Below are 26,385 nucleotides of genomic sequence, written 5' to 3'. Positions count from 1 at the left end.
ATAAAATATATAAAGAAAAAAATGCTATTGGGTAGATGTAATAAAACAAATAACGTATTATATTATTTTAACAACTCATTCCTATTTTATAGATAAACTAGCCACTTAATTCTATTTTATTAACAACTTTCTCCTATTTCGGATTTAATAAATAAAAATTAATAAAAATAATTATAATTAAAACTGTAAATTATAATTATTTTTATTATTTTTATTTATTAGATCTGAAAAAAAATAGGATGAAGTTATTAACAAAATAAATTTAAGTGAATAGAAGAGTTGTTATAATAATATAAATTTATCTATAAAATAAGATAGAGTTGTTAAAATAATATAACATGTTATTTGTTTTGACATAATTACTTAACCCCTTTTCTTTCTTCAACTTAATGTATTTTATTATACTAGTAATATTTTGTTTTGTTTTTTTTATAAATATTTTAATTATTTTTAATTTATTAAATAATCAATTATTTAATTTTTAAAATGAGAAAAAAATTTAAAACGTGTACATGTTTCATTTTGGCTACTTTAAAAAAAAAGTGGAATATTATAATATATAAACCTTTACATAACATTAATTAAGAAAAAATAATTTATTTATTTATTAAATTACAGATTTTACGCCACTTTGAGTGGTGAAACATTATTCTTCAACTATACTTTTCTTTATAATTTTCAACTATAATTGTGCGGGAGGGTGAACCATCCCTATACTTTTATTTACTGCTGAAAATTATATATTTCACCAGTTCAACTTTTTTACAATGGTTGAGATTTGGGACCAAAAATAAATTGATTTGCCATTTTATTTCTAAACTGCACAGTTCCAATTTTTAGTTGTATTGACCATTTTGCTTTAATCATTGGACACTATATAACACAAATGCTGACAGGAGGAAAATCAAGAAATAATTTCAATGGACAATCCATTTTAATCATAAGAAGTCAATTAAATAGTGATTAAAGATAAGAAAAACCAACTAATATGGTATATGATGGCCTTGATTCTTGACAATGGAATAAATTGCATTACATGACAAATTAGGTGATGAATTATCGATAAAAAGATTGAAGGACTGATTTAATATATTATAAATAAATTTTTAAAATACCTTTAGAATTATCTACATGATGAGATACTATTGAATGTATAGATTAAATTTTTTTACATTATTAATACATGATGAGATCCATTTGAATGTATAGGTTAAAAATTTTACATTATTAATACATCAAAATTTTACTTGTTATTACAAAAATTATTGTACTAATTTCTATTTCTTAGGTTGGTTAAGTAGGGGCGACAAAACAAATTAAACAGATGGATAATTGTGTTTAAGCTGACATTTTTTATTGATTGAGTTTGAAACTTTGTTTAGTTTTTTTAGCCGTCTTGCTTAAACATTCTTCATTTTTATAATTCTTTTCAAACTTTGTATTTAACATCTTGTGAGCAAAATGTGTGGATGGATTGATGGTAGTAAAAGAGAGGTTGGATTGAGTAGTCTATCTCCAACTTAAGAACTGTATATGGTTGTGGTATGATTATTTTATTTATTTACTAATTTTTAATGTATGGATGCTGAAAAAAGGACAAGAATCTTCTTTGGAAAATGCATAACAATGCAAAAAATATTTATATGATATTAGTTTCATTATAAAAATAAAAACCTCGGCAGCTCAAAAAGGTACTACTATATAAAGGTTTAAATGATCGAAACTCTTCTTTCAAGAATTGTATCTCTCTCTCAAGTGATATTATTTTTCTATAAATTGTATTATTTTGTACAGAATGAAATACAACTTTTTTGCCATTACTATCCAATTTGTGTCATCTAATTTTTATATTCTAGGTCATCTTATCATTCTTTAATGAATGAGTGAAATGTAGAAAATATTTTTTTGTAACATACTATTGAAAGATATTATCGGTGGGTTAGTGAAAATCGTATCAAAATTTTCCAAAGTACTCTGAAAGAGATTCGTTGTTCATCTCATTTGCATCTGTTTGGTGGGGTCGAATTGAATCTAAAGGCTACTGTAATAACATGCTTTAGAATTCACTACATACAATCTTCATCAATAACTTCATTGTTAAAGTCTTTAGCAATTGTCACAAACTAAATTCAAAAACAACAATTTTAAGATGTTTTTGAACTGCCATGTCTACCGACGAAATTACTGGGACAAGTTCTTTTGCTTCTAACTACAACAAACCTTTTCAGTTTGAGGGAAGTCATTTCAAACGCTGGCAACAAAAAATGATGTTTTTTCTAACCACGAAAAAGCTTGCCAACGTTTTGAAGGATGACATTCCTGTTGTACCAGAAAAAGGTGAACAAGCTGAAAAGGATAAAATAGCTAATGATTACTTACGTAAAAATTATATTCTGAATGGACTTGCTGATGATCTGTATGATTACTACAGTTCCGAAAGCAATACTGCTAAACAGGATTGGGATGCTCTAAAGAAGAAATATGACACTGAGGAAGCTGGAGCCAAAAAGTATGTTTTTAGCCGCTACCTCAAATATCAGATGACAGATCAGCGGAAGCTCAATCTCATGAAATCCAGAAAATTGCTCACGAGATCATCTCTAAAGGTATGTCCCTAAAGGAACAGTTTCAGATTGCTGTTATTATTGACAAACTGCCCCCTACTTGGAAAGATTTCAAAAATTCTCTTAGGCATAAAACTAAAGAATTTTCTCTAAAAAGTCTGATAACCCGCCTTAGAATTGAGGAGGAATCTCGCAAGCAAGACCAGAAAGATGAAATTATTCTTGTGGCAAATAACAAGAAAAAGAAATTCATCGGAGCAGTTCTGAAGCTAAACGGCAAACAAATGAAGAATCAGAATCGCACTTCAAAGAACATCAACAAGAATGGGAACCCTCCAAAGGTCCCAATTGCTAGGCAGCCACCTCCTCCTAGAAATGACCCTCTCCCCTTTCTCTGTTTCTACTGTGGGAAAAAGGGTCATATGACACCCAAGTGTAGGAACAAGTCAGGCGCTGCAAATCACGTCAACTTGACTGAAGAGCAATTTGTTGCTATGATAACTGAGATCAACCTTGTTGGTGGATCAGATGGATGGTGGATAGACACTGGCGCCTCACACCATGTCTGTTATGACCATGCTATGTTTAAAACATACACTGCTGCTGAAGATAAGAAAGTGTTGTTGGGAGATTCTCACACCACTAATGTTGCTGACATTGGAGATGTGGAACTAATATTCACCTCTGGAAAGACCTTAATTCTAAAGGATGTCATGCACACTCCAGAAATAAGAAAGAATCTGGTCTCAGGGTTTCGTCTCAATAAGGCAGGGTTTACTTAGTCTATAGGGGCAGATCTGTACACCATTTCTAAAAATGGTATTTTTGTTGGGAAAGGATACGCCACTGATGGCATGTTTAAATTGAATGTTGAAATGAATAAGATGTCTCATTCTGCTTACATGTTGTGTGATTTTAATATTTGGCATGCTAGACTCTATCATATGAACAAACGTGTGATTTCAAACTTAAGTAATTTAGGCTTAATTCCAAAGTTATCTATAAAGGATTTTGAAAAATGTGATTTTTGCAGTCAAGCCAAAATAACAAAGAAATCACATAAACCAGTAGTTAGAGAATCTGAACCTCTAGAATTAATACACTCTGACATATGTGAACTTGACGGAACGCTAACCAGAAATGGAAAACGTTATTTCATCACTTTTATTGACGATTGTTCTGACTTTACTTACGTATATCTCATGAAAAATAAAAGTGAAGCGCTTGACATGTTTAAAATCTTTGTGACTGAGATAGAAAATCAATTTAGCAAAAAGATTAAGAGGTTTTGTAGTGATAGAGGAACATAGTATGATTCCAGCTTGTTTAATGAGTTTTATAAAACCCAAGGAATTGTACATGAAACTACTGCACCGTATTCACCTGAAATGAATGGTAAAACTTAAAGAAAGAATAGAACTCTTACTGAATTAGTTGTTGCTATTATGCTTAATTCTGGTGTTGCGTCTCACTGGTGGGGGGACATTATTTTGATTGTTTGCTATATTTTGAATAGAGTTCCTAATTCTAAGAGCAAAACATCTCCTTATGAGATAATGAAGAAAAGACAACCCAACTTGTCTTATCTTCGAACATGGGGTTGTCTGGCTTATGTCAGAATCTCCGATCCCAAGCGAATTAAACTCGCAAGTAGAGCCTATGAATGTATATTCATTGGGTATGCAGTAAACAACAAAGCGTATATGTTTTATGACCTAAACGCGAAAGTGATCATAAAATCAAATGATGTTGACTTCTATGAAAATAAATTCCCTTTCAAATCAAGAAATAGTGGGGGCCGCAAACCTAGTCAATTTCTTGTGACAACAAGCACTGAAAGCAACAAACAAGAAGAAACGGAAACTCGAAGGAGTAAGAGAATAAGAGTTGCTAAAGATTATGAACCAGAGTACATGGCCTATAATTTAGAAGAGGATTCTACGAATCTTAAAGAAGCTCTGTCATTATTGGATGCAGATCTATAACAAGAAGCTATAAACGATGAAATGGATTCTCTAGAATCTAACAAGACCTGGCATTTGGTAGACTTGCCTCCTGGTTGCAAACCAATAGGTTGTAAATGGATCTTGAAAAAGAAACTAAAACCTGATGAATCTGTCGATAAATACAAGGCACGCCTTGTAGCCAAAGGTTTTAGACAAAGAGAAAATATAGATTTTTTCGACACTTTCTCACCAGTCACTAGACTAACATCCATTAGGGTGCTTATATCACTTGCGGCTATTCATAACCTGGTGATACACCAGATGGATGTTAAAACAACCTTTTTAAATGGTGATCTGGAAGAAGAAATTTATATGGAACAACCTGAAGGCTTTGTAATTCATGGACAAGAAGACAAGTTTGTAAGTTAGATAAGTCTCTGTATGGTCTTAAACAAGCTCCTAAGCAATGACATGAAAAATTTGATAACTTGATTATGTCGAATGAGTTTAAAGTGAATGAAAGTGACAAATGTATTTATTACAAATATGAAGATGACATTTGCACTATCATATGTCTCTATGTAGATGACTTACTTATATTTGATTCAAACATTCATGGTGTAAATAATGTGAAATCATTGTTGAGCAGCAACTTTGATATGAAAGACCTCGGAGAAGCGAGTGTAATCCTTGGAATCAAGATTACTAGGTCATAAAAGGGAATTTCTTTGGATCAATATCACTATGTTGAAAAGATCCTAAAGAAATATAATTACTTTGACTGTAAACCTGCTTGCACATCATATGATCCAAGTGTAAAACTTTTCAAGAACTTTGGTGAAGGTGTTAGACAAACTGAATATGCGAGCATCATTGACAGCCTTAGGTATGCCACTGATTGTACTAGACCTGACATTGCCTATGTCGTGGGATTGTTGTGCAGGCTTACTAGTAGACCTAGTATGGAGCATTGGCACGCTATCGAAGGAGTCATGAGATACATTAAAAGGACCATGAGTCTGGGATTACATTATCAAAGATTTCATGTCGTCCTTGAAGGATACAATGATGCTGATTGGAACACATTATCAGATGACTCCAAGGCAACCAGTGGCTATGTTTTCAGCATAGCCGGTGGTGCTGTGTCATGGAAATCGAAGAAACAGACGATATTGGCTCAGTCCACTATGGAATCTGAAATGATAGCACTAGTTACTGCTAGTGAAGAAGCAAGCTGGTTGAGATGCTTGCTAGCAGAGATCCCTTTGTGGGAAAGGTTGTTGCTAGCTGTGTTGATCCACTGCGATAGTACCGCGGCTATTGCAAAAATTGAGAATCGTTATTTCAACGGTAAGAGACGACAAATACATCGTAAGCACAACACAGTTAGAGAATTACTTTCTAAAGGAGCTGTTACAGTGGATCATGTACGCACTGATGAAAATTTAGCTGATCCTTTTACGAAAGGATTAGCTAGAGAGAAAGTCCTTAGTACATCCAAAAGGATGGGACTATTGCCTATAGATCAATGAGTCACTTATGATGGTAACCCGACCTAAAAGACTGGAGATCCCAAGAATTAGGTTCAATGGGTAATAACAAGTCATGGTGATATGAGATGAACATGCTATATTATATATGAGAAGCATGATTCCTAAAGCGATAAAAGGATGAGATAATAGAAACTCTTAATGAGATCTATACTCTATGTGGAGTGGAGTACCTAGCTACAGGAGTACTCTTGATAGACTCGCCTACGTGAATGTGGAAGTGGGGGCCGCTTCCTATGGAATTTCGAGGCATAATTCCTAGAGCGTTCATTATACTGGGATACACGTGCATGGCCCTAAATGCACGAGCTTTTAAGAATACACCTAATGAAAAGGTTGTGTGTGGGTTTGATGTCAGAGATAGAGTTCAAGACTACGTGTCACTCTTGTTGAATCTAAATCTTACTTGCTATGCAAAGGTTCAAGTCAAGAGACACCTTTGTTTATGCACAATCTTATAGAAGCGTTTGACGCTATTCGAAAACCTATTTTTTAAATTCAAGTGGGGGATAGTTGGAAATGATGATGCTTTAATGAAAATTTATTGGAAATAATGATGACATTTATGAGAGCTAGTGTTGTTGTGAATTGAAAAAATTGAGAAGTCCCACATTGGAGGGATACCACACACTAATAGGGTATATAAGGTGGAGATAATGAACTTGGGGAGGTCCCCAAGGGGCACCCCAATTTTGTGAAGGAGGGAGAACACAAGCAATATTGACCACCAAACGCGCGCGCCGTCGCTGTCCGGCCGGCTTGGCTTTGGCTTTGTGGTGTATTATTATTTTATGCATGAAAATTAATTAATCGTTTTAATTAACTGATTGCTTGCGTTTTATCTCTAATTGAAACGTTATTTACGTAACTGTCCTTCACCAAGTCATATCTGATCCAGTCTTCCTCGTGCGTCTGTTTTTGCCTGGTCAAAACCCTAATCTTTGGTCTCACGTTTCCCTTGTGTCCGGTCAAAAGTCATAGTCAAATCCCTAAGTTTGGAGCGCGCGTTTTGGGGGCTTGAAGCGCACGTTTCTGAGGGCCACTACTTGGAGCGCACGTTCTGATGATCCATGTTTCTCTCAGATCCAGTTGCGGATTTCCTCTATAAATAGAGGGTTCTCCTCAGTTGGAAAAACACATCAAAAACTCTCCGTATCTGATACTTTTCTCACTTCTCCCCCTTCTTACTGTTTCTTCTCTTTCTTTCGAGTGGTCTTAGTGCCATATTTGAGTGTCAGTCGTAAGACTGCTATATTGAGGGTGTAATTCTAGAACGGTGTTCTACAGTGCAGTAGAATTCCGATACAGAGTATCTAGGCTGTTTTATCCTGAGGACTTCGTGGTTGATAGTCTGCCTTGCACAATTTTGGGTAGTGCCTCGAAACGTCTTAAAGAGAGCGACCTGGTCCGCGACTCAACCTAGTAATATTTTCGGTGGCATAATTGTTTTCAAAATGTTTTTTCGAAATTCAAAAACAACAGTTCTCATCAATATTAAAACCTTAAAAAATCTGTGTGTTAAATCATTTCTTTTTATTCATATTTTTTATGGATGTGACCAACTACTTAATTGAGACTCATAAATTAAACAGTATCATATTTGTATGAATGTTACAGGGGTATCGAAGGAAATCTATTTTCAGGCTTCATTCCAATAGATTGAAAAATTGATCAACTTAGAAAATCTAATTCTTCGAACTTCTCTGTTTGTTTATTAGAACCACAATCTCTGTAAATAACATAAGATTTGTATGATATGTTATTGTGTAGTGTTTGTTTAGCATTGTGTCATCAAATGGATTCACAGGACCATTGCCATCTTCATTTTCCAAGTTGACCAAGTTGAATGATTTGTAAGTAGATTTTTGCAGTAAATAAAACTAAACATTTTCTAGCTTAGTTTATTAATTATGTTCCTTTATTGGTGGTTCTGTATAAATTTTGACAATTCTTTATATTTTAATAAATATTTTTGAAAATAATATTTTAGGAGGATATCTGACAATAATTTCTCTGAAAAGATACCTAATTTCATTAGTAAATGGGAATTGATTGAAAAATTGTAAGCTTCTTACCAAGTTATTTCTAAATGTATATGTTCTATTCTATGTACTCTTTTCATATCAAATTTTCTATTTGGGGTTATAGGCACATTCAAGGTTGCTCTCTTGAGGGGCCAATACCTACCAACATTTCTGTCTTGACAAGATTAAGTGATTTGTATGCTTCTAGTACTTTGATTTGTTCAATTTTTGGTTTAAATATGATTTTGTCCATGTAATTAAAGCGTTTTTTATGTTTGGGTTCAATCCCTGTCAATTCAAAAGTTGCGGTGTTTAGTTTCTAACGTCAACTTATTGGGCCACTTGGCTTGATTTAATTGGGTCACGTATGACATCAAAGACTAAAATCATCTATTTTTGAATTTACGGGGACTGAATCCAAACAAAAAAAATTATAAGGACTAAAATCATATTTAAACCATAATTTTTTTATTATAGAAGATGAATTTTTCAATTGATTGTTTTGATGTACTTAGGAGGATAACTTATTTGAAAGATAGTAGAAACTCTACTTTCACACCACTAACTAATATAAAATCCATGAAGACACTGTGAGTTAAATTACTTAATTGCTTTTTCTTATTCTTGAAGTCTTTTTAAAATGACTAATATTTTTAACTTGGACATCATAATGCAGGGTTCTAAGAAAATGCTTGATTAAAAGATAGATACCATAATATATTGGAGGAATGGAAAAACTGAAAATCTTGTAAGTGACATTCAAGAGTTTTAACAACTTGATAATGAACTCTTTTCTTATGCTAAACATGTTGATTTATTTATTTTAATTGATGTAGAGATTTGAGTTTAAATATCTTGAGTGGAAAAAACACCTGAATCTTTTGACCAACTTGACAAAATGGACTTCATGTAAGTGGATGGATTGAACGAAACATGTTTTTCGAACATCTCATCTAATGAAGTAAAATTTATATTGAATCATGCAAATATCTTACTGCATATAACGTATCAGAAACTATACCTAGCTGGGTCCTTGGAAATAACAAAAATGTGTATATCAAATTCCTCGAGTAGTAGTTGTTTTCCAATTTAGAATGTTTCAAATGATGTCATGGATTCTACCATAAAACAAATATTAACATATGATGAGATCCATATTTTGGTGTACAATGATAACTCTAACAATAACATTGCATGAGAAACTCTAGTCCAACCAAATGTCAACGAGAGAGCGTGTAAGTTTCATTCTATTTCAGACTTCTAGTTGTCAGAAATGTTAGTTATCATTTATCAATGTAACATGTTTTTTTTCTATTTTTTCCAGAAATCTTGTCGAAAACTACTCTTTTTCTGTGGCTAAAAAGTGAGCTTGGTTATTTGGAACATAATGTATTCCCACCTTTTGCTTTATGAGGAATGTTTATGTTTGGTATTAACCTTGGTATACAACTTTAATTTTCACTCTTTGTTGCAGAAGTAACATTCGTTCATGCCTAAAAAGAAACTTCCAGTGCAATAATCTAGTCATGAGTGTGACCATACAAATAACAAAATATATTTCTATCTAATATGTTGCTAACTATGAATAGTGATTCAAATTTTATTACCAGGAATTGAATGAAGTATATATGAATGAAAAAAAAAAAATTAATATACAAATTATGGCAGTTACTTTGTGAATTTTACCTTTCCTTGTAAGATTTTGCGCCAAGTATTCTTTTATCGAATCATGTTTGCCATTATATTTTCAACAAGTCGTTCCTTCCCGCGCATTAATTGCGGTGGTAATGAAGCAAACATTAATGGTGAATTTTACGAAGCTGACATAGAACGATAAGACGCTTCAATGTTATATTACAGTGGTCAAGATTGGGCTCTTAGCAGCATAGGAAACTTCATGAACAATGATATCGATTCTGATCCCTATATTGTGGCCAATACTTCTAAATTTCTTAATACATCTGTTCTCAATTCAAAACTATTCACAACAGCTCGCGTTTCTCCGCTTTCTCTCACATACTACGACCTCTGCTTGATAAATGGAAATTACACTGTTAAAATTCACTTTGCAGAGATTATTTTCATCAATAAAGGCTCACTTAATAGTCTTGGGAGACGAATATTTGATGTCTATATCCAGGTAACTATTAATTTCTTGATATGCATATGGATCTAATTAATTGATCTATTATCAACCATGGTTGATGTAGATGGAATGGGTTGTTGTGTTCTATTATAATTAAGGGAAAATTGATGCAAAGAGACTTTGATATTCCAAATGAAGCTGGTTGTACTGGAAAGCCAATTGTGAAGACATTTAATTCTACTATCATAGGGAATACTCTAAAAATTCAATTCTACTGGACTGGAAAAGGAACTACTAGTATATCAACAAGAGGAGTTTAAGGTCGTTTAGTTTATGCTATTTTAGTGCATTCTAGTAAGTCACATCTTGAGATTGGAATGAAGTTTAATAGTAAACTAAATTGTTAACTTGCAATTAAGCACTACCACATAAAACACTCACTCAATTATCATGTGGTGCAATCTGATCAATATAGATATGTAATTAAATGTGTGAATCCACAATGCTTGTTCAAATGCAGGGCTTCGCTAAGCCAAAAAAAGTAAGCAATATGTGATTGATCGTTTAAAGGAGCCCCACAATTGTGCAGATTTCTCTATGTCACAGGATCATACCAAGCTTGACTCTAACATCATATGTGAAAACATGTAGTCGCTTTTGAAAGCTAACCCATCAATTAAAGTGAGGGCGATCAATGCACATATTCGAGAACGACGCAACTACATAATCACCTATAGAAAAGCATAGATGACAAAGAACAAAGCTATCGAAACGATTTATGGGAACTAAGAGAAGTCTTACAATGACCTTTCAAGTTGGTTGTTGGCTATGCAAAAATTTCTTCGAGGAACTATTGTGGAAATTGAAGTATCACCTGCATATTTTGATAATACTCTATTACGGAGTTCAAAAATTTTCAAAGATATGTTATGGGTTTTTCCTCGATGCATCTCTAAGTTTAAATTTTATAAATCATTTGTCTCAGTAGATGGAACTTGGTTGTACGACAAGTACAAGAAAATTATGTTGCTAGCCATTGCATAGGATAAGAACAAAAATACAATTCATATTGCTTATGCCACTTATGGAAGGTGAGACAAGAGGTGCTTTGAGCTTGTTTTTGAAAAATCTGAGAAGGTACCTCACACCTCAAGTCAACGTTTGTTTGATTTCAAATAAACACGAATCCATTAAAAGTTCTTAGAATAATCCAAATAATGTTTGGCATGATCCTCCGTCAACACATGTGTACTGCATCCAACACATTGCACAAAATTTAACGAGAGAGTTTAAGGACAAGGAACTTAAAAAAAAAAAATTGTTTGTATGGGTAATGATCTAATTCTTCTTAGTATATTTTTCACTTATCACTTTATAATTTTTTACCTCATTTATAACAGGATATACATTAAGTGAGTCATCATTCAAATATTACTGCAATGAAATCAGGATGGCAAATCAAGATGCTTTAAGATGGATCGATAATATCCCCTAAAACAATGGACTATAGCGTATTCTCAAGGTCGACAATGGGGACACATGACAACAAACATTGTCAGGTCAATCGACGTAGTGCTAAAGGGTACACACAATCTCTCAATCACTGTTTTAGTTCAATCAACTTACTATAGATTGAGAGTTTTATATGTATAAAGCGAACAACAACATCAGACACCATTAGCTTCTGGTCGAGTATAGGCAGAAGATTGCATAGACAAGATTAAATATGAAGTTGATAAGTCTAATATTCACCAAATCATGCGATTCGATTAAAATTGTTATTCTTTCATGGTGCATGAAACAGTAAACTCAAAAGAGGTGTGACCAATTAATCATTTCGAAGTCAACCTTCAAAGAAAATGGCGTAATTGTAGAAAATTTTAAACTATACACGTGCCTTGTTCACATGTCATAGTTGCATGTTCTTTCGTTCGTCAAAACTATTTAGTACATCTGTCTGACGTGTACAAGGTTGTTAATGTATTCAACATTTACAAAGAAGAGTTCTCACCTATATCCATTAAAGGATATTGGCACGCATACGAAGGTGAAACATTGTATCACAATTATGAAATGCGGTGAATTAAAAAAGTCGTTCAAATAATACCTGTATTAGAACTAAAATGACATTAGAGAAAAAGAGAAAATGTAGACTATGTCGGTTAATTGATCATATTTGAAAACATTGTCCAAATGCTAAACACAACTAACTCTTGTCAATTTACGTAATTTTTGTAAAATTTATAATATATATTGTTAATTTGAAAAATAAATTAAAAAAAGTTGAAGAAAAAAATATATTCCCTTAAAGAAATCGCTTTTGCAAACTCAAGTTTCCTTAAGAAAGTTGTCATTTGCAAATGCCGTTTATAACAAAAAAAAAAAATAATAATATATAATTTTCAAAATGGAGTAAATTGATAATTTTTCTCAAAATTGGGTTATTGAAAATAAAAACCCTTGTAACAATGAGTATTAGAGTTTGTTTGATTCACATTCCAAAAACTCTATTTTAAAATTAAAAAACTTGTTAGAATAACTTGCTTTTAAAAACTATTTTTAATATTATACTTTTTAAAACTAAAAAAAATAAAACAGATAAATAGTGTTTAACTTTTTATTTTTTCAATTTTTTTAACTCTATAGTTAAAAACTATTTTAAAAATTGGAATTGCCAAACATATTCTTTTTTAAATTTTCTTTTAAAAAAAAACAATTTTATAATTTTTAAAAACTAAAAAGTAAAATAGAATCAAACAAACCTTTAGTGTTTTGGAATATAACAGATTTTTAGTTCTTTGTCTTTGACCGGTGAAAGAAAAATACAGAAAAAAAGGGTATGCAGATATCTTGCACAAAAATTCTCTAATGTCCTAAATAAACATTAAAATTTGAATGTTACACCAGTTTTCCACTTCATAAAATTTGAAAAATTAACTGTCTGTCATATTTATATTCATTAATATGCTCAATATTGTGTAGTCTAGAGATTATATTGAACCCATTTGAAAATTTGATTGAGAGGAAATCCCACTATAGGCAGCCATCCCCAACCGAAATTAGTTATTGACAAAGCCAACCGATACTTTACAACAATGACAGTTATCAAAAAAATTTGAACCCATTTAAGTGCAATTGCCAAAACATACAATATCAACCCCAAAAGGAAAAATCTTTCCTCAATTCCCAAAATAAGAATTGAACCTTGGTACCTTACTTTCACACAAGGACTCAAAAAATTTCTTCTAAAAATGTATAACTCTAAAATTTCTAAGGTAGCCAACACAAAGCTACTATACACTTCTCACAGAGAGAAGGGAGAAAAATGAGACCAGACAAAATTTTTATAACAATTAATTAAAAAATGGAAAAGAAAAATGAGCTTTAACTCAGGGAGAGGGAGATATAACACAAGAATCTGAATGAAAGTTTCATGAAAACTTAGTGCCGTAGAAACCATTTGGTCCTGGGACTGAAATAGGTCTAGGTACAGAAAAGCCAGGTTGCAAAACTGGAATGTGGCTTTGAATAGCAAAGGGTTGTTGTTGCACGGTTGTTATGACTGTTGGGGGCATACAAACCGGAATTCCTTGATTAATTGTTCCTCCTGTTTTTGAAAAATAGAACAATTTAGCTCAAGAAATGAAGATTCATATTTTTATTCAATTTAGAGGTCAAAATTATTGGAGTCCACAGATTTAATTATGTTTCATAAAAGGGAAAATGCTAATGAGTGTCTTTTATGACATTTATGTTTGGAATAATAGCTTATTTTAAAGAAATAATCACTTTCTTATGGCAGATTCTTAAGAGAGGTTTTGAAAAGAAAAACAACTGCAATAAAAAGGTCATTATGTCGATACCTTGATGCTTTGGAAATTGCACATGATTCAACAGGGGGCGAGTTGAGAATGGAGCCGTTACACCGTGAACGAATTCCTTCAATCACAAGTACAAATACTAAGCTATGGGGTCCAATAATATATAAATAAACATTTCTGCAGGGAAGAAGATGCTTTTTACTTTTGATTTGGTTGACCATGGAAATATAAAATATAGAAAAGTTAGCATAACTCTTGATTCAATTAGCAAATATATACATCCATGCATTTTCATAGAAGTCATGTCCCCTTTATAAGGATCCACAGCAATCATTCAGATCGAAGTTGCTTATTCCTAACAAGCCATCTTCATTTTTCAATTGAAATATTGTTTTGATGTTCTTCAGGGAAATCGGAATTTGGGTTGTAAGTAGTGTTGTCGATGGCAGATGGCGGTCCATGGTGGAGAGGCCAAAATCCGCTATTTTTGGCTGCCATATAAACCACCATAGCCACCATCACATGTAAAATGGCCACAGCGGATTATTGAAATCCTTCCACCATTTTCTGCCATGATCGCCATTTGATAACACTAGTTGTAAGGCTACATTGTACCGATTGAATGATCAAGAGATTGGAAATGATAAAGAAATTCGTTCAGTTGACTAAGCTCAATATGATAGGTTAATGATATATTGTTCTCATATAGACCTGCCCTAGCATATGCAATTGGTATTGTTAGCCAGTTCATGTATGACTTGAGAGTGAGACATTTACAAGCACAATGTAGAATTTTACAAAACTAGAAGTCTACACCTGATTGAGGACTACTATTTAAAAAAGGCGGAGATTCATGCAAGGAAGTTCATACCAATATTGACCATACAAGATTAGTCACAGATTGGAATCAACTTCTCGTTAATGTATGTTCTTGGGTGGAAATTTAGTTGCACGAATGACTTAAAAGTTGAATGAGAAACTCCGATTAGATAGTGTGTGACAACAAATTAGCCATTGACATTGCATTTAATCCAGTTCAACATGACAAACAAAGCATAGGGACAGACATACGCTTCAGAAAAGAGAAACTAGACAAGGGTTTGATTACTACAACCTATGTTCCCTTCAGGCATCAATTGGCAGATGTATTGGCCAAGTCTGATAATGATAGATATCCATTAACCAAGTTAAGAGCCATTGTTGATAATTATCATCATTATTATTCTTTGTGCAACTATATTTTTAAGACAGCTTGTAAAGTTGTAATATAACATTAATTTTTGAAGTATTAATATAGATTTGTCTATATTATGAAAATACATTTGCACATGAAATCTATTCAATAAAAATTCTTTTCAGATTTTATCCACTTTGGGAATTCCTTAACGTTTTCCAAAACTTCAATAGAATTAATTTCTTCCACTTTAGGCTTAACTTTTATTAAACAAATTGATAAAACTCCTTAGCCAAAAAGGGTTAATAACTTATAAGCATGCTGTCTTACGTGGGAAACCGGCTGAACGTAGACTAATTGGGTGGATCGTCCAACCATAACCTGAAATTAGAAAGAAAGACAATATCTTGTCAGAATGTCTAATTCCTCCTAAGCCAATTAAAACTTTACAAAAGATGGTTCTGCTTGGATAAACAACTTAAGTAAACGCTTATAAAAAAATATTTATATATAAACTATTTCTATAACAAAATATAAATAAAAATCAATTTTTTTCATAAAAGGTGTTATAGAGAACTTATGGAAATAAGCTGAAAATTGCATATGGACATGTCAAAAGCTGTTCCATAAGATCTCCAAGACAGCCTCACAAGTACTCATTCCAATAGATAAGCTCAAATAAGAAAGTCCAAACAGGGCCGAAATCTCAAATTAGATAGATGGCAATGAAATATTTTTCTACTTACAGCAGGAGAGTTTGGTTGCATATAAGCAGGTTCAGATAAAACTGGAGTGTAATGTGCAGCATACTGAAGAGGTTGTGTCCTATGTGCCAATTGGCCAACAATCTGTTTACAAAGAAATAAAATAATGACAATCATCAGTGCCTAATAATAAGTATATGCTTCTCAAATGTACCTCTGTATGAGCGACTGGATATCAGTAAATTTGTTAATACATACAGGTTGTGAGAATTGAGAACCGCTGCCAGCATTTCCAACTGTCATATTACCATACTGTGAAACCTTAACAGGCACAGTGGGCCGAGAAGCAAAAGTATTGAATCCAACTTCTGGTTGAACAGGTAGCGGAGGAGAGCTATTTGGTATGTAAACCATGTTTGCAGCTGTTGGTACAGCAGAAGTTGCTGATATAGGATATGTAAAAGAGGGCGAGAAAATTTTGGCAGCTGGGTTGAGCTTAAATTCCTGAAAGAATGTCACAATGAGATATGTTCAAAGTATATCAACAAGAACTAAACCAAAAAGCCATGTTATCTTGAAATTTGCACCAGCTATTTATCATGCTGCTACGTAAATCAAAATATAATCTGTGAAAATTTAGATCAATTCTTAAGTTTATAAAATGATGGACGACGTATCAGGAACTGTTAAGCCAGCAGCTGTTGATGGAAGTTAAACTGATTTATTTACCTTCGCATTTCTGGTACGATCTGTAACCCTAGGAGCAGTTTTTTCAATAGATTTCGCTGGAAAACTTTGTGATGCTTCGTTGAGTTCTTCACTTAGGGTGGAACGGGTAGAAGTAGAATCTGCTGAAGTAGACCTTTCACTACCTTGGTCATTGGCTTTGTCAGGTGCAGATGCATTATTGCAGAATAAACCATCATCAGAAGGACTCGGTGTCATTTTAGCGCTTCCACGTTCAACAGGTTCAACTTGGCCAAGACATGTATCAACTACAATGCAAGTTCGGGGAGAAATGAATAAGAAGGGAACATAGAATTATAAAAGCAATGTTCAATACAAGAAACATGTTAAAGAAGTGTACAAACTAATAAATGTTCATCATCATTATAAGTTATGCCATTTCAATCAATGGTGACTAAGAATAATTTTACATGCAATGCGACACAGATCAGGGAAATCCAACTCACCTTCATGGTGCGAATCAAGGCTTTGAATCTTTTCATCCTGTCAAAAATCACAGCTTTAGAATTAAAAATGTTGCAAACCGCCAAAAGTGTAGCTACGCATATGTCAACATACATTTTTTTCGTTATTGAATTCAAACTTCTGCCTGCAGTCATCGGGTTTCCTTTTCGAGTTGTTATCTTCAGCTTGTCTGTCAATAAAAAGTTGGCAGCAAAAGAAAATAATGCCATGAATCAGTATTGTCTAAAATCAATTTTATCTAGTAAGTGCTAATTGTTTGTTATGATTGTCACTGAGAATTCTTTTATTAAACTTTCAACAAATTAGAATCATATTAGTAGGGCACTATTTTATCTACATGTTTAAAAATTGTGCTCCAATGGTGAAATAATCCATAGATTTTCCATCATATCATATATATTACAAATGCATTAGTGTAAGAAATCTATCATACTTTATGTTTTTCTTGTGGAAATTAGTGTTATATAGTGAAATAGTGGAAGCCGCAACGCGGTTTATGTATATGCAGGCACATTGCATACAAATAAAAATGGGAATAGAGGTAGAGCATTGCGCACATATTGAAAGGTTAATAGTGAAATTAAGATAGTGTTGCGGTTTTCATATATGGTATGCTATAGCCTCTGAAGCATGAGTACTTCTAAAGTGGTAAAATACTCGTACCAAGTACTTCACTGGTAGCGGTACTCGTGGGTACTATCTTTTTCTTCATTATTTTATTACGAGAGAAATTGGTGATTTTCTTATATATTAATAAAATATTTGTATATTTGAGTTTATTTGTTGTTGTAATCGAACACAAATTTTGACTTTTCAAATTTTTATTGTAATTTTGTATTGTGAATTGAACAATTTAATTCTTAGTTAAATTATATAAAAAAATCACATTTTTTATCGACGTACCCGTACATTAATTTTTCTTAAAATACCGTATCTTGTACACGTACTAATACTTGGTATGGTCCCCGTACCTATGCATCATAGGCTATAGCGCGCTATTTGAAAACATTGCTTTTGAATGTTTGTCACCTTAAATTGGCTCTCAGTGAGAGGAAAAGGTAAGGGGTGTGGTAAGAATTAACTCTAAAATGATATTTGAATATGTTTACTGAAATGAAATGACATTTCACAAAAAATGTATATCTAATAATGTAGATATAAGTGCTATCTCTATCCATTTTTTAAGTCAAATCGACTAAGCATAATACTACCAATAAGCACATGATACGGGAATGCTATCTACCTTTGAAGAAAACAAGCATAGGTTTATTAAAAACTGTTTTCAATGAAGCTAGCTATTGATTCAAATATGATCCCATAAGCTTGAAAAGCACTTTTTACATTTAATAGTAACTTCCTAATGACTTACAATTTTTACGATGAGAATTAGAGAATAATTTTATAATATTCTTCCTTCTTATGTACTATCATGATTTACATTATTTTTTAACAAAATAATTAAATACGAACATATTATGTATGATCAATTTCAATCTTCTTCCTAGAGTTATATAGTCAATACGTTTGACATCTAATACCATTGGTTAACAACCCAACTAGCAACTAACAATGTAACTTTTAGCATAGGTTACTTACGCTACGCAAATCTTTATTATGTAAATAATGCAGGACTAAACAAAAAATCACATGCTAGCATGTGGGACACAGTCAAGTCACTTAAAATTCCAATTTGTTATGTAACAGTATCCTACATTATAATTTTTTTCATTTCTTACTGTGAATCCACAAGGTGTCAGTTCAATTGTAAGAGTTTGACGTTTTAACTTTAATGAACACAGTTCGATTTCACTTGAAGACAATTGTAAAATGGTCATTAGTGCAACTTTAATTAATAAATTTTTCATAACCAGATAAAGGAACAAAAATGTAATGCAGTTCCAAGCCAATGAGTAAATCTAAATTTCATAAAATGAGTTAACCACAATTTGTAAATAGATAAAGGCTTCAGGATTCTTCATAGTGAAGGGGTTACTTGAGATATATGAGTTACTTCAGGATTCTTCACAGTGAAGAGGTTACTCGAAGAAATGTTAACTTAACAAAGGCACGTTGCGATAGGAGCCTAATACGAATTATTTGTATGAGATAATCATACCAAAAGTCAAAAACACAATTGGTAAGCAGGGAAGATATAGTTAACGCTTCTTTGGAGGTTGGCTATGAAACGTAATAATAAATTAACACAGATATCCATCCATTTGATTACAAATAATACCTTGATTGATTAACCTGTTTTGCATTCATCGGACGCCTCTCAGAACAACAAACCTTGTGTGTAACTGCTTCCTCTTCATCACCAGTTATATTTCCACCAACACCATCTGCAGGAAGCGTTACTCCCTACACACAAAGTCACACGTACCTTAACCTTAAGCACACAGTTACATTCTAAAAAGATATGTATTCATAAAAGATGCATTGCATGGTAAAATGGCTTACCTTAGCAACAACTTGCACAAGATCATCTGATAGAACCACTAATGTATCTACCAAGGCATCCTTTCCAACATTGCTGTGGCCTTTTCCCTTCTTTGTCATCCTCGCTTGCTTCAAAACAATACCTAAAAATGCAACAAAGTAAGGGAATGCTAGTGAGTTTCTAATTTTGTAACAGATAAAACAAAATTCAAATGTAGGGTTTTATGCCAAAACTAAACAATAAAAAAGTTTTAACAACTTAGACCTGTTTTCAATATCAGCCATTTCAATAAGGGTCTGTTTGAATTAGTTTATTTAGCCTATCCATTGACATAAGCACTTGCGAGACTGTTTAGCAGAGTTTATAGAAACAGCTTGAGACATATCCATAAGTTGTTTTCAGCTTATATCCATAAGCTCTCCATGATAGCCTATGAAATCAGCTTATAGCTTATACGAAAACACTTAAACATTATTTTATCTTTTGTTATAGAAATAGTTTATACATAAGCACTGATATGATAAAACCTACATTATAAACGCTTTGTTTATCCTAATATAATATAATACTAATATGGATAATAAACAAGATCAGTCTCATGGTTTTCTCATTCCTAACATTTACAGAAACGTCTAGTGGAAACAAGTACATTACTTGACTCTAAGATCCAACAGTATAGCAAATACAATACATAAAAATCAGTATGATCGTATTGTTAATTCATCTCCTAGATAACCAAAAACTATGAACTGAATTAGGATCTAACTATAATTCATGTTTCGGCAAAATAAGTTACAATATTACCAGACAGAAATTTTCCCCAAAAACGATTAGGGCTTTAGATTGAATGAATACAGAAAACAATTTTCCACAGAAATAAAAAAAATGAAGAAACCAATGAGAGAGAGAGAAAGAAGTGAACCGTAATCCGCATCAACAGAAGCAGTATAGAAGATTCCAGAATATACGGAACCATCTTTAACATGAACATCAACTGGTAAACCAATGATACTCATGGTGGTTAAGAGCATAGCTTCACTCAGTGATTCACAATTTGAAGAAGATGAAGAAGAAAAAGTGTGATTCTTCTCAGTCACCAAATTCTTGTTTCTGTAACCCATCTCAAAATTCTTTTTCAGTTTTCTCTCTCTAGAAGCTTCTTATTGCAATGATGTTGCTATGAATGAATGAACGAAGGAACGAAGAGATCTGAAAGTTGCAATGAAAATGGCTACGTTTATATTATGAAAATTGATCATGTCTTGTGTTGTTTATTTCTACAACCTAAATTACGAAGATTTATTTTATTTTATTTTTGAAAAATTATTACGAAGGTTAATTAAGTATTCATGTTTGCAATATGGTCACTCCGATTTAGAATAATTCAATGAAATCAAACATAATGATTTGAAAATAATCGCTAAAAAGTATTTATGAAAAAAGAAAACTAGATCTTAAATCTAGCTAAAAATATATAATAATTATTTTGATTTGTTAGTAAGTTGGATTTGGATAATTTTGTACTGTCACTATTGGGTCATAAATTGGAGTACGGAAATTTTGTCAATTAATGTTAAAGGTTGATTTATTTTGGTTTGGGACTGATTTTTTCTGAAAAAGGTTTGGGACCGCTTTTCTTCAACTTTTAATTTATATATATTAAGCTAACAATAATGTTTTGTCGCTTATTTTTTCTTCAATTTTAGTTCTCATTTTTTTAAAAATGTTGATATTTGGTTTTCATTTTAGTTTGAGTTTTGATGTTGATAATATTTCTAGTGTGAACTAAATATTATCCTCAAGTTGGATAGAACTAGGATGGACAACAAAGTTATTTTTTAAGAGATGTTGCAATATTGAATTGAATCCAGTAGATAATATATAAAAAAGTTTATTTGATAGTATGAAAAATTATGATGATATGAAATTTATATTTAATTTTAAATTATTTAATATCACTTTAAAAAATTTTGAAAATAAATTATTTTTTCAATTTTTTTAATTTTTTTTTTTTTTGCTTTAAAATTTTAGAAAAAAGATTCAAATTTTTGTTTAATTACTCTGATTTTTCTAATGAAGGTTTAAAAAATGGTAATACATGTTTAAAGTAGATAAAAAATTGAATTTCTTTTTAGGAATTTTAAACAAAAAAAAGTATTTTTTAAAATAATTGAAAATTTTTATTTATTTTTAGAAAATTTAAAATCAAAGAAAATAAAATTTCAAAAAATTTATTTATTTTTTATTTTCAGATATTATTAAAGTGATAGTTGTTTGACTAGCATCATCGAGTGAATTACACACGAGCTCCATAGTTCAATTTAAGACAACTAACGTTTCCCTTTCCAGTCTATATAAAAAGTAATTTAAAATTTGGGGGTCAATACTATACCATATTTTTATACTATTAAATTAAATCACTACTAGCTTAATTAACATGTTATCTATAAGTAATTTGACAAAATTTTAAATTTAAGATCACTAAATTTTAAAGTTTTATATTTTTCTTCTGTTTTAAAATAATTAATATTTATTTATTAAATTATATACAAAAAATAACCAAGTTTCTTCTCTTATGTGTTATCTCTTTGTCGTTCTTCATTGTCTCCCTTTGTCGTTCTTCACCGCATTCCTTCGCCGTTGTTAGTTTGACTATATTTTAAATTAAGACCAATAAATTTTGAAGTTTTGCGTTTTTGTTCTGTTTTAAAACAATTAATATTTATTTATTAAATTATATACAAAAAATAATCAAATTTCTTCTATGTTATCTCTTTGTCGTTCTTCGTCGTCTTCCTCCGTTGTTCTTTACCGTCTTTCTTCGATGTCGTTAGTTTGACTATATTTTAAATTTAAGACCACTAAATTTTAAAGTTTTGCATTTTTGTTTTGTTTTAAAATAATTAATATTTATTTATTAAACTATATACAAAAAATAACCAAGTTTCTTCTCTTCAGCCATTATCTGTTCGCCATTCTTCACCGTCGTTAGTTCATTAAGAATCAAAGACAAGTTTGAAAATGAAAGTGCGACAATGACGATGTGTGGTCGACGACACCAAGACGACATTGACGCAAACAGATGCAAATTAAAAGAGGGGTCTTCTTATGGTTGAAAATGATTATTTTTTATAGTGGAGCGGTTTCGTGAGAGAAAGGGAATGAGTTATGAAATTCTGAATTGATAATGATTTTAATTTTAATTAAAATAAAAACATTTAAAAAAGTAATTTATTAAATTTAAGGAGATTGAATTTAAAAGATAATTGTATTGGTACAAATAATTTGGTCAACTTAATATATAATAGGCTAAATACCACTTGTGATCCCTTAACTTAATTTCAGTTAACGTTTTAGTCCTTTATCTTTTTTTTTTTCCGATTTGGTCCTTTATTTTAATTTTAAGTGACAATTTGATCTTTTATGTTTTAAAACGTCAACAATGTTATCCTTTTTCTTTTACAAAATTCAAAATTTCATCAAAAATTTCAAACAAAATCCATAAAATTAATTATATTTTATAATATAAAATAAATTTAATCAAATTCGTAACTCAAACCTTCAAATAAACTCATATTTGTCATTCTTTATTTGATGTTGTTGGAGATGAAAATATGAGTCTATTTAAAGATTTAAGTTATGAATTTGATAAAATTACATTATATTAAGGATGATAATTAGTTTTATGAGTTTTGTTTGAAATTTTTTATGAATTTTTTGAACTTTTTCAAAAGATAAGGATAATATTATTGACATTTAAAAACATAAAATATTAAATTGTCATTTAAAATTAAAATAAAGGACCAAATTGAGAAGAAAAAAAAGATAAAGGACTAAAACGTTAACTGAAATTAAGTTAAGGGACCCGAGCAGTATTTACCCTATATAATATATAAAAACTGTCACACTAATGTGAGAAAAATAACATGTTAAAAAATTAAAAGTATCATTACACTCTTCCTATTTAAGAGTCATATACATTGTCTTTAAGTTAAATTAAAATTAGATTATAGTCCATGCGTTGCGTGGACATTAATTAATTAATTTAATAATTAATATTTTATATATTATAATATAATTATCTTACAATATTATTCTATTTATTTGAAAAAATTGAATTTGATTAGGAAAATTAAAATGAGAGAAAATCATGTTTACAACAATCATTTAATATAATTTTTAAAACTTTTTATCAAATTTGCGTGATAACTTATAGTATTGGATGATTGTTTTTTATCTTATACTTTGATTGTCAATTTATTTTTCAACACATAATGATATTTGTATTTATTTGATAAATAAAATGTAAAGTAGAAATAAAAAAATAAGATGTAAAAAGTTAAAAATATAATTTAATATTTAATATTGTTTATTTTAAAAGAATGTTAATGTTGAATTATATTGTAGCGCAATATGCATTTATTTGTTTTGTTAGTATGATGTTTTAATTGTGAGCATGAGAAGTTGTTATAAAGGAAATTGTTTATTGGATATGTTTCATCAAGAGTTCGAAATTTATTTCATTAAAGATTTATATATACTTTAAATATAGCTATAGGTATTTAAAAATGTTAACTAATTGTTTGTGCAATTAAATTGTACTTATGTTGATATGTATCAAAAATAAATTCTACTGAAAACTAATTTAAATTTATGCAATACTTTATTTTTTATTTATTTTTTAACATTCAAATTTTCATTATAATAAATAATTTTTAGAACCAAAAATAGAATTCAATTACAAATAAATAATTTAATTGATGAAAGTTGAGTGTTAATAATTATTTTTTTGAGAATACGTGTATATTAAACTTTTGTTCATTATTATCTTTTTTTTTAAATTATTCTTAATATATTCATATTTAATGATAATACAAAAATTACGTGTATAGCCTAATTTTTAATATATCCGTATGTTATGATAATTTTTAATAAATTTATATATTTTATATCAAATAGAATATATATATATATATATATTTATAAAATGATAATATTAATAATATTATAATTATTTATTCACAAAATTTATTTGATATTTTTATTAAAAATATTGAAAATTAAAAAGTTATTTGTAAAATTATATGAGTATGAAATGTTATGACTTGTTTGGTTTCTTAAAAGATGTTATTATGAGTAAAACATCTATAACTTACTCTTATGGTAGATATTGAAATTTTGAAGTATAGAAGTATAAATGAATTCATGTCCTAGAAGGTATATAGATCTTCATTATATATGCATTAATTTAGTTTCGGTGTGTTTAAATACATTAAAAAATAGTGATAGTTTTCAAACAAAAATGTGTAACTATAGTTTCTTAAAAAAATTATAGTTGTTATATAGAAAACTCATGGGAAAAACTTATATACAATATTGCAACTTGATAAAAAAAAATATCTTTCAATCGTACACTTGAATGTCTAATTGAATGGGCATAAATGAAATGGTCATATTGTTGACAATTAATATTGTTCGACTAATTTAAATTTTATAAGTATAATATAATAATATTTGCGATAAATTTAGATATAACATCAATGTTTGTAAAAATTTAGTTCTGGTGTGTTTAAATACATTAAAAAATAGTAATAGTTTTCAAACAAAAATGTTAACTGTAGTTTCTTAAAAAAACTATAGTTGTTATAGTTTTCTATGAGAAAAACTTATATACAATATTGCAACTTGATAAAAAAAAATATCTTTCAATCATACACTTGAATATCTAATTGAATGGGCATAAGTGAAATGGTCAGATTGTTGACAATTAATATTGTTCGACTAATTTAAGTTTTATAAGTATAATATAATAATATTTGCGATAAATTTAGATATAACATCAATGTTTGTAAAAATTGTTAAACACAAAGTTGGAATATGTCACACATTCATAGATAATTTTATTTTATAACAACACTCTTATATGATGCATGTGATTGATTGACATGAACAAATGTCGAATTTTAGAATATTGATTGACTTAAATTACATTGTGAAACCTAACAAAGTAGTTATCTATTACTAATTGTAAATGCAATAATTGGTTTGTGAAAAAAATATTGTAAATTGGAAGTCTATCTAAAAATTAAATAATATTCACCCTTCGACTCTAATTCTCTTATTCATGTGCTTGTATTTAACTCTGCATTACAATTTGATTTGGGGAGGATGAAACTTACAAAAAATGGAAATAACAAAGTAGTTGTCTATTACTAAATTGTAAATGTAATCATTTGTTTGTGAATAAATTACTGTAAATTGGAAGTCTATCTAAAAATTAAATAATAATTCTCCATTCGACTCTAATTCTCTTATTCATGTGCTTGTATTTAACCTTGCATTACAATTTGATTTGAGGCAGATGATACTTATCAGGTCATTGAGTTTATTCATGTGGTTTTAAATTGTGGTTTGTAGCCATCATTACGACTGAAATGACAATGACATTGCTGCATAATGACCACCACATATTTAAAATTATTGTCTAGATTGCAAGTAGAGTCTGCAACAAATTTAAAATCATAGTCTAGATTGCAAGTAGAGCCTGACCTCGATTGATTTGTTATCGTTACCATGTTGAGATAATACAAAGAGTTAGATAAAAAAGACATTTGTGACAATATTTATGTGTGGTTAGGTGATTTTTTCCATTGAATTGAATGAGTAATTAAATTTTCAACATATGAAATCATTACACCACTAAGTAGAATACTTGTGCATGAATATGAAAGGAGGATTGAGAGTGTAAAAAAATAGTACTCATTAGTGTAATTGATTGAAATAATTTGAGTGTAATAAAAAATGCATAATAATTTTACTAAAAAAAATATTATAAAAAAAATGCATAAAAAGAAGAGGGAAAGA

General features: G+C 30.4%; 2 protein-coding genes across 3 annotated transcripts; one reads left to right on the top strand and one right to left on the bottom strand.

The window, feature by feature from the left end:
• The first annotated feature begins 2,165 nt into the window (after positions 1-2,165).
• Positions 2,166-3,346, top strand: LOC140920496 (uncharacterized). Its single transcript, XM_073368779.1, has 2 exons — positions 2,166-2,606; positions 2,750-3,346. Exons 1-2 carry the CDS (start codon positions 2,166-2,168, stop codon positions 3,344-3,346), a joined length of 1,038 nt encoding a protein of 345 aa, XP_073224880.1.
• Positions 3,347-13,272: 9,926 nt separating this feature from the next.
• Positions 13,273-20,944, bottom strand: LOC101507193 (uncharacterized). Of its 2 annotated transcripts, none has more exons than XM_004499994.4 (11): positions 20,444-20,944; positions 19,542-19,663; positions 19,318-19,442; positions 17,175-17,250; positions 17,063-17,099; positions 16,599-16,864; positions 16,128-16,373; positions 15,912-16,013; positions 15,496-15,546; positions 14,034-14,109; positions 13,273-13,777 (listed from the first exon to the last, which is right to left on the bottom strand). In XM_004499994.4, the coding sequence occupies exons 1-11, from the start codon at positions 20,640-20,642 to the stop codon at positions 13,602-13,604; spliced, it is 1,476 nt and encodes a 491-aa protein (XP_004500051.1). In that variant the 5' UTR covers positions 20,643-20,944; the 3' UTR covers positions 13,273-13,601. The 2 variants fall into 2 exon arrangements, with proteins under 2 accessions (XP_004500051.1, XP_004500052.1); XM_004499995.4 differs by lacking the exon at positions 20,444-20,944 and adding an exon at positions 19,786-20,410.
• Positions 20,945-26,385: the final 5,441 nt, after the last annotated feature.

Source organism: Cicer arietinum, chromosome 5 (assembly GCF_000331145.2).
Source record: "Cicer arietinum cultivar CDC Frontier isolate Library 1 chromosome 5, Cicar.CDCFrontier_v2.0, whole genome shotgun sequence".
NCBI lineage: Eukaryota > Viridiplantae > Streptophyta > Magnoliopsida > Fabales > Fabaceae > Cicer > Cicer arietinum.
This window is presented reverse-complemented; position numbering and strand designations above follow the sequence as displayed.

Excerpts from the sequence above, each read along its gene's own strand:
- LOC140920496 (XM_073368779.1), top strand. The coding sequence starts at position 2,166 with ATGTCTACCGACGAAATTACTGGGACAAGTTCTTTTGCTTCTAACTAC. Across the intron at positions 2,607-2,749 it reads TCACGAGATCATCTCTAAAG|GAATCTCGCAAGCAAGACCA; the intron begins GTATGTCCCTAA and ends AGAATTGAGGAG.
- LOC101507193 (XM_004499994.4), bottom strand. The coding sequence starts at position 20,642 with ATGGGTTACAGAAACAAGAATTTGGTGACTGAGAAGAATCACACTTTT. Across the intron at positions 16,865-17,062 it reads CCTTGATTCGCACCATGAAG|TTGATACATGTCTTGGCCAA; the intron begins GTGAGTTGGATT and ends CTTGCATTGTAG. Across the intron at positions 16,374-16,598 it reads ATCGTACCAGAAATGCGAAG|GAATTTAAGCTCAACCCAGC; the intron begins GTAAATAAATCA and ends ACATTCTTTCAG.